The sequence below is a fragment of the Tursiops truncatus genome, chromosome 13, assembly GCF_011762595.2.
Source record: "Tursiops truncatus isolate mTurTru1 chromosome 13, mTurTru1.mat.Y, whole genome shotgun sequence".
In the NCBI taxonomy this organism is placed as follows: Eukaryota; Metazoa; Chordata; class Mammalia; order Artiodactyla; family Delphinidae; genus Tursiops; species Tursiops truncatus.
In genome coordinates this window covers 27,693,843-27,707,511 of record NC_047046.1, presented here as the reverse complement: position 1 = coordinate 27,707,511, position 13,669 = coordinate 27,693,843, and the positions used below count along the sequence as shown (strand labels likewise).

At 44.2% G+C, this 13,669-nt stretch overlaps 1 protein-coding gene and 1 long non-coding RNA gene across 11 annotated transcripts in view; one reads left to right on the top strand and one right to left on the bottom strand.

The window, feature by feature from the left end:
* Positions 1 to 261: 261 nt before the first annotated feature.
* LOC141276168 (uncharacterized) lies at positions 262 to 954 on the bottom strand. The gene is made up of 2 exons (XR_012325290.1): positions 650 to 954; positions 262 to 570 (listed from the first exon to the last, which is right to left on the bottom strand). It is a non-coding gene; the product is annotated as an uncharacterized lncRNA (long non-coding RNA).
* A 128-nt stretch (positions 955 to 1,082) lies between these two features.
* CEP192 (centrosomal protein 192) overlaps positions 1,083 to 13,669 on the top strand; it is a 93,998-nt gene continuing 81,411 nt past the window's right edge. For 6 of the 10 annotated variants that reach the window (XM_019920758.3, XM_073790473.1, XM_033837516.2 and 3 more), the window contains exons 1-4: positions 1,085 to 1,191; positions 1,463 to 1,631; positions 7,338 to 7,508; positions 8,193 to 8,318. In XM_019920758.3, coding sequence (XP_019776317.2) covers positions 7,342 to 7,508; positions 8,193 to 8,318 — 293 coding nt within the window. In that variant the 5' untranslated portion in view covers positions 1,085 to 1,191; positions 1,463 to 1,631; positions 7,338 to 7,341. Of the gene's footprint in view, positions 1,192 to 1,268; positions 1,632 to 7,337; positions 7,509 to 8,192; positions 8,319 to 13,669 lie in introns of those variants that run through there. The other 4 variants (XM_073790474.1, XM_019920757.3, XM_033837513.2 and 1 more) reach the window with 4 other exon arrangements.

Here is a 13,669-nt window from a genome sequence, read left to right as displayed (position 1 = left end):
GCAGGCTTCTCATTGCGGTGGCTTCTCGTTGCAGAGCACGGGCTCTAGGCGCGCGGGCTTCAGTAGTTGTGGCTCGTGGCCTCTAGAGCGCAGGCTCAATAGTTGTGGCGCATGGGCATAGTTGCTCCGCGGCATGTGGGATCTTCCTGGACCAGGGCTCGAACCCTTGTCCGCTGCATTGGCAGGCAGATTCTTAACCACTGAGCCACCAGGGAAGCCAGGGTGTTTTATTTTTTGCAGAGAGATGCAGAGTTTCCAAAGGCAGAAAGGAAGAGAGTGAAGAGGGCATCCAGGAATGATTGTTGAGCAATATTTTGGAGGAGGTAGAAAGTTGTGATAAGCAGATGTCTTTTCCTACCAGGCTAAAATGAGGAGTAGGGACTGCTGAAGTCCCAAGTGTGCATCGTCAACATTCAACAGCTATTCTATGGATGCAGTTAAAGAGTTAACTTTGTTAAAGAGGAACTGTAGGGAAGAAATTCTGAGATCAAGAAAAGTGAAAGGTGTGGTTTCAGTAAAGCAGTAGTTAGGACCTCGTGGTGAGCAGGCGTTGGTGATGGGACTCGTGGCCTAAGGAGAACGGGAAATAGAGGAAGATAATTAGGGACGTACCGTCTCATCTCCTCGCCCCTCTTCACCCGGAACCAACCTTACTGCGCCCCATGGGCGACTTGGTGTAGCGCGGACCCCGGGGATGACTTCCTAACCGCAGCACTGTCAGTGTAAACGTGCGGCAGGTGACCACACGTCAGCATCCGCTCCCGTAGGGACAGTGCCAACACTTCCGAACTCGGGGTGTGTCAGATGCCTGGTCCACCCGAAGTAGTTCTCTGTGCTCTAGGCGAGTGCCGCTGCTCTGCAGCACCAGGTAAGAGAGGCGTGGCGTCCTCCAGTGGGCGAGGCGCCAGGCGCGGCGCCTCCGGGCCGGGCGCGGCTTCCCGCTTCAAATCCGGGATGCCCGCCCTCGTCCAATCAGCGGGCTCGTCCCTTCGCGCCGTCCAATCCAAAGCTGGCTTGGAGTCCCCGCCCCTCGGTCCGTGTGGCGAACCGACGTAAACCCCAGGGGCGCACCGTACGGCCGGCCGCCTTTTGGGGACGCGCGCACGCGCACTGGCAGAGGCGCTGGACGCCGGACCTCTCTTTCGCGGACTTTCTGCCGGCTGGGCGCTCGCGGCCGGCGTCGCGGGCTCGGTGAGGGGTCGCCGGGGGGCGGGGCGGGCGAGTCGGGCTGCCGTGAGAGCGGGGCCTCCGGGACTCGGGTCTTTTGTCCGGGTCCTGGTCCCTGTCTCCCCAACGCGGCGCTCCCCGCTCGCGGGCCGGGCCAGGCGGGGGTGACGCGCTGCTGACCGGCGGATGCGGCCGCGTCACCGTGGCTCCCGGCCTCTTGCGGGTCGTTTCACGGAAAAACGGGAAAGGTGACAGTGTTTGAGGTCGCTTTGCTTTTGTTTTTTCCCGACGGCAGACTTTGTTCGCTGAAGCATGAGGTCCCTTTCGAGGCCGTCGCCTGGAGGACAGCTGTTTTCATGACAGTGTTTTCACTCGCTGTTATCATTTTGAGGTCATTCGACTGGAGTTTTTACTGCTCCAAGGTCAACTTTTTCTCCGGATTCCAGTTTTTAGGGCAGTTTACGGTAAGCTTTGAAAACTGTTATGCTAGATGCCTACCTAATGGTAAAGCGTATCTTAGAACGTTGGGGAAGTTTGACTTTGGCTTTTTCCCACAGCTCATACTTTTAAGTGTGTTCAGTTGTGCACGTAGGCTTCCAGTCGACAACTACAGCAGATGATATTTTATGTATCCAGGCATGAAATTAAAGCAATTAAATATCAGTAAACTCGAGCAGGATGTTTTGAAGTTACTGCTTTAAGGACATACCAAGAGGAATCCCAAAGCTGGCTGCTTAGTTCAAGTGCAGTAAAAGGAAAGATAATATTGTATTGTCCTCATTTTAGATGAGGAGGAGGGCTGGGTAATGCAATAGGGATGGAAGTTAGGGCATCTTCCCTTCTAGGAAAACTTTAGGAATGTGGCATGTCCATAGATGGCTTAGAACAAGTGTAGTCCTTTCTGGAAAAGAGAGACTGGGCGGTAGATTACATCTGGAGGAATCTTCCCCTGGATTGTGTTACTGTTGCACCCACAGCAAAGCTCTATTCCTGCACTTAGTACTGTATCATAGTGGGTAGGGATTGTCAGCTTTCTGAGGGGAGCCACCTTATTTATTGTTGCTTCACACAGCCAGGCAGAGTGTCTTTCACCATTTGTTTTTGATAATGATTGTTGCATGAATGATCTTTGCTTGATATCTGGATTTTCTTAGATGTGATTCTTTCTAAGTGGAGATAACCCTTAAAGAGATGGTATACATTTTGATGTGGTATTATATATTTTTAAGTGAATGAGTAACTTAGTAACTACAAGACTAGATGTGGGGAGGCTACTTGGAAGACTTGTGTAGGAATTTATTTTATTTTATTTTATTTTTTATTAATTTATTGTTTTTGCTGTGTTGGGTCTTCATTTCTATGCGTGGGCTTTCTCTAGTTGTGGCAAGCAGGGGCCACTCTTCATCGCGGTGCACGGGCCTCTCACTATCGCAGCCTCTCTTGTTGCGGAGCACAAGCTCCAGATACGCCGGCTTAGTAGTTGTGGCTTACGGGCCTAGTTGTTCCGCGGCATGTGGGATCTTCCCAGACCAGGGCTCGAACCTGTGTCCCCTGCATTGGCAGGCAGATTCTCAACCACTGCACCACCGGGGAAGCCCTATTTCATTTTTTAAAAATATTTATTTATTTATATATTTAGCTTCACCAGGTCATAGTTGCAGCATGCGGGATCTAGTTCCCTGACCAGGGATCAAACCCGGGCCTCCTGCATTTAGAGTGCAGAGTCTTAGCCACTGGACCACCAGGGAAGTCCCCTGTGCAGGAGTTTAAAGATTGATGGAAAGATAGGCAAAGTTTCTGCTCTTAGGGAGAAATCTTTTTAGTGGAAGAAGACAGACAAATACAAAAACAGACAGTGATCAGTGCTGGCAGAAATAAAAATGACCATGGACTCTAGGGTACATTTGACTTCACGATAAGGGATCAACTCTCTTAGAAGGTGAGCTTTGAATTGAGGTGAATGTCAGGAAGGAGCTAGCTGTACAGACATCTAGAATAGTATTCTAGGCCCCGAGGTGGGGATGGGCTTCAGTATTATAGGAACAGAAAAGCCGTTATGTGGTGAGTGAGGCTGGGGTGTGCAGATGAGGTGGCTCACTGAAGTTTTCAGGAAGAGTATGGTACTTGGCTTATGGTTTACGATCCCTTTGATTGCCATGTGGAGAATTAATTGTAGAGTGGCAAGAATTGGACTGTGGAGACTGGTTAGGAGGTTTTTCAGTAGGGTAGGATGGTAGTAGAGTCAGAAAGATGTAGAATGACTCAGGGATTGTTTTAGACAAGGCCTGTTTTGCCTTTAGGAATAGACTCCACTAGATGTGTTTTGATTGGCAACAGTGTTTTTACTGTGTTTAGATGGGTTCAGGTGGAGTCTGTATTTTCCTGTTGTCTGACGGTGCGTGTTCCTGAAGGCATTTGAGTTTGAGATTTGTCTGTATAAGATGTGCACTGCGTGATGGAGCTGAGGTCAGGATCCTGGGTGTCTCTAACATGGAAGGGGAGGCTGTCAGGTGAGATGCTTGGCTGTGAAAAGGAGGTGAGAAGGTGGTGCAGGGGTGCAAAGGAAGGGTGGGGATAGGTTTTCCACCTCCTGTGTCCTGGTGTGAGAGAGTTTGAAAGTGTTTGTAGAAATCGAGAAGAGGAAATGTAGATAGTTAGACATGTCAAAGAGAGGAAAACACTGGGCTGTGGTCTGAGAGGATGGTGCTTACGTGATAGCTGGTGATAAGTTTGCTGGGTTTGACCCAGTTTGAAAATCTTCATTCATTCAGCAAATTTATTGAGGGTCTACTCTGTGCAAGGCACTGCTCTAGATTCACTGGTAAAACAGGTCAAGTCCCTGCCCTCATGGCACTTAAATTCTAACGTGGTGTGGGGAATATAGTTAAACTGGTGAACTATATAGCACTACAGAAAAAAGGAAGCAGGGCAAGGAGATTGGCATGCTGAGCCTGACTGTACACGCTGGTGGGAAAGTGGACATTTACACAAAGACCTGAAAGAATTGAAGGCACAGGAGCCTCCGTGGGTTCCAGGGACGGCAGCAAGGTCAGAGTGGCTGGGGTGGAAGGCGCAAAGGAGAGGAGCAGGAGGTCCCAGGTCAGAGTTACTCAGTCCCCCGTTGCCAGCAAGACTGACTTTCTCAGTGCGATGGGAAGCCAGTGGAGTGTTCTGAGCTAAGCAGTGAGTGTTTGGCGTGTTTGACTGGGTAACCTGAGTGTGTGGAGGGTAGTCTGGGGAGGAAGATAGAGGGTCTTGCAGGGAGGGTCCCGGTCGGAGAGGGTGTGTCTTGACCATGGCGGTAGCAACCAGGAGTCGTGAGAAATGGCAGGTTCTGGTTATATGGTTGTGGTGTAGCCATTGGGATTTGCTGAGGGATTGCACACTGATGGTTTGATCTGAGCAACTAGAGAATGGACTTGTCGTTTTCTCTGTGGGGAAGATTGAAGAGCAGGCTTTTCTTGAGGGGGTTGCAGTGAGATGGAATCAAGATTGATGTTTTAGGTGCTTGTTAGATACCTAAGTGAAAATGTCAGGTAGGTAGTTGAACATCTGAGGTTCAGGGGAGAGACCCAGGCTGGAATACAAGTTTCATATGGGATTTAAAACTTTCAAACTGAGGGCACTCATCCAGAGAGGCTGGGTAGATGGAGGAGACCCAGGAGCCAGCCCTGGAGCCCTCGCTGTGTGGAGGTCCAGGAGAGAAGGAGGAGGAAGAGCCGACAGCGGTGCTTTGGAAACCAGGTGAAGAAAGTACTTCTGTGAGGGAGGAGTATGAATTCGATTCTGTTAGGTCCAAGACAAGGAGGACTGAAAATTGACCGTGGGGTTATGGGTTTGGCAACAGGGAGATCAGTGGTGATGTTGACAAGCCCTTGGTGGGGCGGTGGGACGGAAGCCAGCTGGGAGTGGGCTTGGATGAGGGGTGGAGCTGGGTGGCCGGTAGTGACTCGTATTGGAGGTCTGGGTGGTAGAGGTAGTGCGGATATAGGTGGCAGTAGCTGTGGGGGGTTTGCAGGGCTGAGGTCAAGGAAGGCTTCTTGTGCTCATGGGGAGGACTGCCCCGAGAGATGCAGCAGTGTCGAGGAGGCGAGGTGGGTGTTGGAATGGGAGGGCTTGGCTTCTACCAGAAGTGTGGATCCTTCATCTGTGATCAGGTAAGTTTAGTAGGTTTCTAGTGGTCTTAAGGCTTTTCCTACTTTGTAGAGTAAATTAGCCCATAATGTCTAAACTCACACGTCAGTGATTTGCCACTGACCCCAGCACAGTCCTGCGTTGTTGTCTGTCTCATCAGTAGTGGCAGCTCTTAGAATATCTGTCCAGGCACTAAGCCCTCTCCCTTCTTCTGCTTTCAGCTGATGGGATCAGGCCAGACTTCCTAATACACCATTTAAGGCTTGTAGGATCTGGCTCTGTGGTTTTACTCACCCGTTGCCCGAATATGGTGGAGCACCTGCTATGGCCACCACACCCTCAGCACTTAGAGCAGAGTTTGGAGTCATACCTGGGCGCGAATCTTACTAATTGCACAAACTTGGGTCAGTTTAGCTAGTTTAGTCTCTGAGTTTGTTTCTTCTTTTGTAAAATGAGGATAAGTGAGTTAAGGTAGTAGGTATGCAATAAATTTTAATTTTCCACCATTGCTTACGTTTATTTGTCACCTTTAAAAGCCCTCTTATCTCATACTTTGCCTGAAATGTCCTGCTCATTCTTCAAGGTATAGGGCCAATATCCTCTCATTTCTTGAGTCTTTCCTGATTTAATTATTTTCTTCACTGAATTCCACACAGCCCTTACATGATAAGCACTCTGAAATATTTTTAAAATTGAGTAATGTGTCCTGAGTTCTGAGATCAGGGTCCATTGAATGAGTGGCCAGCATGCACTGTAGGTTCTCTATTAGTAGTACAGACTGTGCCAGTGTTTTCCAGACTTAGCCTTTGTGCTCCACTTTTACCATTTTTGCCTTGTCCATATGCCAAATATACCTTATTTTTATCTTTATTTATTTATTTTTGGCTGCGTTGGGTCTTCTTTGCTACGTGTGGGCTTTCTCTAGTTGCGCAGGCGGGGGCTACTCTTCATCATGGTGGCTTGTCTCCTTGTGGAGCACTGGCTCTAGGTGCGTGGGGTTTAGTAGTTGTGGCATGCAGGCTCAGTAGTTGTGGTACATGGGCTTAGTTGCTCCACGGCATGTGGGATCTTCCCAGACCAGGATTGAACCCTTGTCCCCTGTGTTGGCAGGCGGATTCTTAACTACTGTGCCACCAGTGAAGTCCCCAAATATACTTTATGTAACTTAAATTTTTTCTTTGAACAGACTCACTTTTTTTTTGGTGGTGTTGGCTGCACCACACAGCTTAGTTCTTAGTTCCCTGGCCAGGGAGATCTTAGTTCCCTGGCCAGGGATTGAACCCGGGCCCTTGGCAGTGAAAGCACCGAGTCCTAACCACTGGACCACCAGGGAATGCTGTAGACTCACTTTATTTATTTGTTTGTTGAATTTTTTGGCTGCGTCAGGTTTTCGTTGCTGCGTGCAGGCTTTCTCTAGTTTCGGCGAGCAGGGGCTACTCTTCGTTGTGGTGCAGGGCTTCTCATTGCAGTGGCTTCTCTTGTTGTGTAGCATGGGCTCAGTAGTTGCAGCACTCGGGCTCAGTAGTTGTGGCATGTGGGCTTAGTTGCTTCAAGGCATGTGGGATCTTCCCCGGCCAGAGATTGAACTCATGTCCCATGCATTGACAGCCGGATTCTTAACAACTGCGCCATCAGGGAAGTCCCTAGATTCACTTTTTAAACCATTTACTCATCCTTAATCTTTGAAATCAGGGACTAGATTTTGCTAGTTCTATTTATTCTATTCCCTGTTAGAATGTGTGCCCAGCTTGTATGACGTCCAGAAATTGTCTGTATATGCCATTAGTGTGTGCCTTCTTCGATTCTTTATTCGATAAATTCAGAATCCAAGAGTAAATTAAGCTGTTGTTTCATTATTATGTTAATTATAAGAAGATAGTTTGATGTTTATATTCTCAGCTATAGTATCCCCTCTTAGAGCTGTTCCAAAAAAAGGATTTTATCAATTTTCTAAGATTTATGGGACTTGTACTCTTAATCGTTTGAAAAAGTTTTATGGTAATATATGATTTATAAGAATACTTTTATTGTTGCAGTGAGATGGAAGATTTTCGAGGTATAGCTGATGAGTCATTTCCAAGCTTTTTAACCAATTCATTACTTGGTGGTAATAGTGAGATTTTGGAAAATGTCACTCTTTCTTCCAATCTTGGCTTGCCTGTTGCTGTTTCAACGCTTGCTAGAAATAGATCCAGCACTGATAACAGGTAAGAATTGTTTGAACAGATGATTTTTTTTAGATTCTTAAAGCCTACTATATACTGATACTTCTGTGAAATTTTTCAGCCAAGCTTGAGCTTTAGCTTTATCTGAGGCAGATGACCATTTATATAAAATCAGCATAGAAGATAAAACCATCTCTTTCCTGTTCAGTCGCTTATCAGTGGTGGGTGGGTAGGTTTGGGATTGAACGCCAGTGACCTTTTGGCTTACCAATGGTCTTTCTGTCCGTGGTATATTGGCTTTTATTAGTTCAGACTCCTGGTGGCTGGTGATTTGAGCTACACCCCCAAATGTGATGTGTATAGTTCACTCATCTTGTGTAACTTGTAAAGTTTATCTATGCCTGAATATCTAACCACTTTCCCGTCCTCCTAACCTAAACATTCTGTATGGAGCACCATCTTTACCTTTGGAATGAAGGGGTTGGATTAACTCTTTAAAAACTTTTGGCTTTAAGATTTCCACAACTCTCTTGTTTAATACACACATTCTGCTGCTGCACAGGTTTTCAGTGCTTTGCACATAAGGTGATGGTTTTGAACATTGGGGACCCTATTTGTTTTTACCCCCTGGTGGTTGGTTTTACAGTCATACAGTCCTATGTCATGGTGAATTTTAAATGTGTATAATTTAGTTATTAACAATTAAAACAAAATTTTTGTGTGTAGGAATTCTGATGTCCAGGCGTCTTATTTAGTGGAAGGGAAGTTTTCAATTCCATCAGAGTCGTCTCCCAGTAGCCAGAGTGAAGCTGAACCAAGAGAGAGGTTACAGCTTGTCTTCCCGGATGATGAGTGAGTTCTTACTTCATCTTGCTTTCACTGTGTTAAGAGCGAGTCTCACGTAGTCTTGTGGAAAAAGAACACGTGATTGTGTCTCTGATCGTTTATAAAAATTTTAACAGTTTTCTTTGTATGATATTAATCGCAAACAGTTTTAGTCTTTCAAAATCTTTTTCTGATTCCAAGAGTAATACATGCTCATTGAAAAAATTATAAAATACAAGCAATTATAAGGCAGACAACAAAGCCCTGTCATCCCAGTAAGACATTGATTATCTTTTTATTTAGTCTGCTAGACTATTTTCTATGCACATGTACATATGTATTAATTTTTTAACAATAATAGGATTAAACTGTACATACTGTTTATAACTTTTAAATATTAATGATTGTGTCATCTTTCCATTACAATTAATGTAGGTATGTATCATAATGTTAATGGCTGCACCATGTTAGGCACTTAGATGATTGGAATTTTACTATTATAAATTTAGTGAACTTCCTTATTTATACATACATTTTGCATCTAGTAGGTTATTTTATTCAGATAAAATCCTAGGATCAAAATAGCTGAGTTAAGAATATTTAATTTTAAACACCACTGCGGATTACCACATTGCTCTTTGGAAGGTTTGTACCAGTTTGCATTCCCGTTAGAAGATGTGCATGAGAATGCCTGCTTCTCTGAGCCCTCCCTGACATTTGGTGGTGTTATTTTGTATCCTCAATTTTTAATTAATTAATTAATTAATTTCTTCCTTTTCTTTCTTTCTTCCTTTCTTCCTCCTTCCGTCCCTCCCTCCCTCCCTCTCTCCCTCCTTCCTTCATTGGGTCCTTGTTGCTGGGCTTTCTTTAGTTTCAGCGAGTGGGGGCTACTTTTCTTTGTGGTGCATGGGCTTCTCATTGTGGTGGCTTCTCTTGTTGCGGAGCATGGGCTCTAGGTGCACGGACTTCAGTAGTTGTGGTTCGCGGGCTCTAAAGCACAGCCTCAGTAGTTGTGGCACACGGACTTAGTTGCTCTGCGGCATGTGGGATCTTCCCCAACCAGGGCTCAAACCCATGTCTCTTGCATTAACAGGCAGATTCTTAACCACTATGCCACCAGGGAAGCCCCTGATCCTCAATTTTAGAAGTAAAAGAATTTATACACATGCCTAAGTGAATAGAAGAAAGTCTGGAAGGCTTTACACCAAAATGTAAATGGTGGTTATGTCTCGATGGCGGTATTACAGGCAGTCTTAAAGTATTCTGTTTGAATTCATAATCGAGGATTTATGGGATCGAACATAATTTAATGTTTATTCATTACTTATATTTTTGTTGTGAATTACCTCTTGATGACGTTTAGATATAAGCACTTTCTGTATGTTAAAGTTGTTAACTCTGTGTATTCATTTTCTCAACGTGTGTTTTTTGTTTTCGTTTTATTTATTTTTAACATCTTTATTGGAGTATAATTGCTTTACAGTGTTGTGTTAGTTTCTGCTGTATAACAAAATGAATCAGCTATATGCATATGTATATCCCCATATCCCCTCCCTCTTGCATCTTCCTCCCACCCTCTTATCCCACCCCTCTAGGTGGTCGTGAAGTACCAAGCTGATCTCCTTGAGCCATGCAGCTGCTTCCTACTAGCTATCTATTTTATATTTGGTAGTGTATATATGTCAATGCTACTCTCTCACTTCGTCCCAGCTTACCCTTCCCTCTCCCCATGTCCTCAAGTCCAGTCTCTACATCTGTGTCTTTATTCCTGTCCTGCCCCTAGGTTCATTAGAACCATTTTTTTTTTTTTAGATTCCGTATATATGTGTTAGCATACGGTATTTGTTTTTCTCTTTCTGACTTACTTCACTCTGTATGACAGACTCTAGGTCCATCCACCTCACTACAAGTAACTCAGTTTTGTTTCTTTTTATGGCTGAGTAATATTCCATTGTGTATATGTGCCACATCTTCTTTATCCATTCATCTGTCGATGGACACTTAGGTTGCTTCCATGTCCTGGCTATTGTAGATAGAGCTGCAGTGAACGTTGTGGTACATGACTCTTTTTGAATTATGGTTTTCTCAGGGTATATGCCCAGTAATGGGATTTCTGGGTCATATGGTAGTTTTATTTTTAGTTTTTTAAGGAACCTCCATACTGTTCTTCATAATGGCTGTATCAATTTACATTCCCACCAACAGTGCAAGAGGGTTCACACCCTCTCCAGCATTTATTGTTTGTAGATTTTTTGATTATGGCCATTTTGACTGGTGTGAGGTAATACCTCATTGTAGTTTTGATTTGCATTTGTCTAATGATTAGTGATGTTGAGCATCCTTTCATGTGTTTGTTGGCAATCTGTATATCTTCATTGGAGAAATGTCTGTTTAGGTCTTCTGTCCATTTTTGGATTGGGTTGTTGGTTTTTTTTGATATTGAGCTGCATGTATATTTTGGAGATTAACCTTTTGTCAGTTGCTTCATTTGCCAATATTTTCTCCCATTCTGAGGGCTGTCTTTTTGTCTTGCTATGGTCTCCTTTGCTTTAGGTCTTTAATCCATTTGGAGTTTATTTTTGTGTATGGTGTTAGGGAGTGTTCTAATTTCATTCTTTTACATGTAGCTGTCCAGTTTTCCCAGCACCACTTATTGAGGGGGCTGTCTTTTCTCCATTGTCTATTCTTGCCTCCTTTATCAAAGATAAGGTGACCATAGGTGCGTGGGTTTATCTCTGGGCTTTCTGTCCTGTTCCATTGATCTTTATTTCTGTTTTTGTGCCAGTACCATACTGTCTTGATTACTGTAGCTTTGTAGTATAGTCTGAAGTCCGGGAGCCTGATTCCTCCAGTTCTGTTTTTCTTTCTCAAGATTGTTTTGGCTATTCGGGGTCTTTGTGTTTCCATGCAAATTGTGCAATTTTTTGTTCTAGTTCTGTGAAAAATGCCATTGGTGGTTTGATAGGGATTGCATTGAATCTGTAGATTGTTTTGGGTAGTATAGTCATTTTCACAATGTTGATTCTTCCAATCCAAGGGCATAGTATAACTCTCCATCTGTTTGTATCATCTTTAATTTCTTTCATCAGTGTCTTTTAGTTTTCTGCATACAGGTCTTTTGTCTCCTTAGGTAGGTTTATTCCTAGGTGTTTTATTCTTTTTGTTGCAATGGTAAATGGGAGTGTTTCCTTAATTTCACTTTCAGATTTTTCATCATTAGTGTGTAAGAATGCAGGAGATTTCTGTGCATTAATTTTGCATCCTGCTACTCTACCAAATTAATTGATTAGTAGTTTTCTGGTAGCATCTGTAGGGTTCTTTGTGTATAGTATTACGTCATCTGCAGTGACAGTTTTACTTCTTCTTTTCCAATTTGTATTCCTTGTTTTTCTTTTTCTTCTCTGATTGCTGTGGCTAAAACTTCCAAAACTATGTTGAATTACAGTGGTGAGAGTGGCAATCTTGTCTTGTTCCTGATCTTAGAGGAAATGGTTTTAGTTTTTCACCATTGAGAATGATGTTGGCTGTGGGTTTGTCATATATGACCCTTATTATGTTGAGGTAGGTTCCCTCTATGCCTAATTTCTGGAAAGTTTTTATCATAAATGGGTATTGAATTTTGTCAAAAGCTCTTTCCTGATCTGTTGAGATCATCATATGGTTTTTATCCTTCAATTTGTTAATATGGTGTATCACATTGATTGACTTGCATATATTGAAGAATCCTTGCATTCCTGGGATAAACCCCACTTGATCATGGTGTATGATCCTTTTAATGTGCTGTTGGATTCTGTTTGCTAGTATTTTGTTCAGGACTTTTGCATCTCTGTTCATCAGCGATATTGGCCTGTAGTTTTCTTTTTTGTGAGATCTTCATCTGGTTTTGGTATCAGGGTGATGGTGGCCTCGTATAATGAGTTTGGGAGTGTTCCTCCCTTTGCTGTATTTTGGAAGAGTTTGGGAAGCATAGGTGTTAGCTTTTCTCTAAAAGTTTGATAGAATTCGCCTGTGGAGCCATCTGGTCCTGGGCTTTTGTTTGTTAGAAGATTGTTAATCACAGTTTCAATTTCAGTCAACATGTGTTTTTGACTGAGTGCCTGCTGTGTGCCAGCTACCTCTCCAAGGGCTTGGGAAATAGCAGTGGACAAAACAGACATTACACAAAAAGACACCAAAATACACCAGTTTTACAGTATATTAGAAGAGAAAAAGTGATAGGAAAAAACAGAACATGATAAGGAGGGAAGTTAGGAGGGATGAAAGGTGTTGTCATTGTGAGTCTCCTTGAGGAGGTGTGAGTTCAGAGCAGAGACTTGAAGGAGATAGTCAGCCCAGTTGGCCTCAGGAGGAGGAGGGTGCAGCAGCGGGAGGGCACTGAGTGAGAGCATCCTTGGTGTGTCCATGAGCAGGAAGGAGCATGGGGTGGTCAAAGCTTCTGACTCCGGGTGAGGTGGGAAACCCACCAAGGGTTCCATCTCAACTCTGATATGATTAGCCCCCTCTGGCTACCAGTGAAGAATAGACTGCTGGGAAGCAAGACTGTAAGCATGATGACCACTTGGGAAGGCGGGTTCTCAAGGGGCCGGTAGGTGGAGGAGAGGAGGGGAGAGGAGAGGAGAGGAGAGGAGTGGAGGAACAGAGATCAGAGGTGGGGAGCACACAGCCTGGCGGGCAGGCTGGGGTCTTTGGTAAGTGCCAGGTGTTCAGTGTGGTGTTCTTGGCCACTCTACTCTGCACAGGCGTTTCTTAGGCCTTAATCTGGAGAAGAGCCTTCTTCCTGGGTGCACAGGGTCGTGTTGGCACTGCTGATGTACGTGGGTGGGTTGGGGAGCAGAAGTGGAGGGCTGTCTGGGATGGTTGCCTGAAAGACTTTTGCTTAAGATTTAATTTGAAAAATGTTGATGGGCCAGTAAAAACAATGATAGCTGTAGGTTTGAGGAAGTCGAGTTTTGAGGGGGAGTGATGGTGGTGGTTAATTTAGAGTGCCCTCAACTGTCTCTGTTGTCCTAAAGTTTTAATGGTCACACTACATGTCTTTCGAGGGGTGGGGAGTGGCAGGGGGAGGTTTAAGATATGAAAATTAACTAAATGTCCTGACTTCTTTATTTCATTTTACCATCTTGCTTCCCCTACCAGCACCCCTTTTCTTAAAAATATGTTACATAGAGACCTTTATTGTCTTTTTGTTTCCTCATATTCTCATTTTATTTATTTATTTGCGATATAATTGACATGTAACATTATATTAGTTTTAGGTGTACAGCTTAATTTGATGTTGGTATACATTTGGGAAATGTCACCACCATATGTCTCGTTAACATGTCACCTTACGGAGTTACAAAAAAATTTTTTTTCTTGTGAGGAGAGCTTTTAAGATC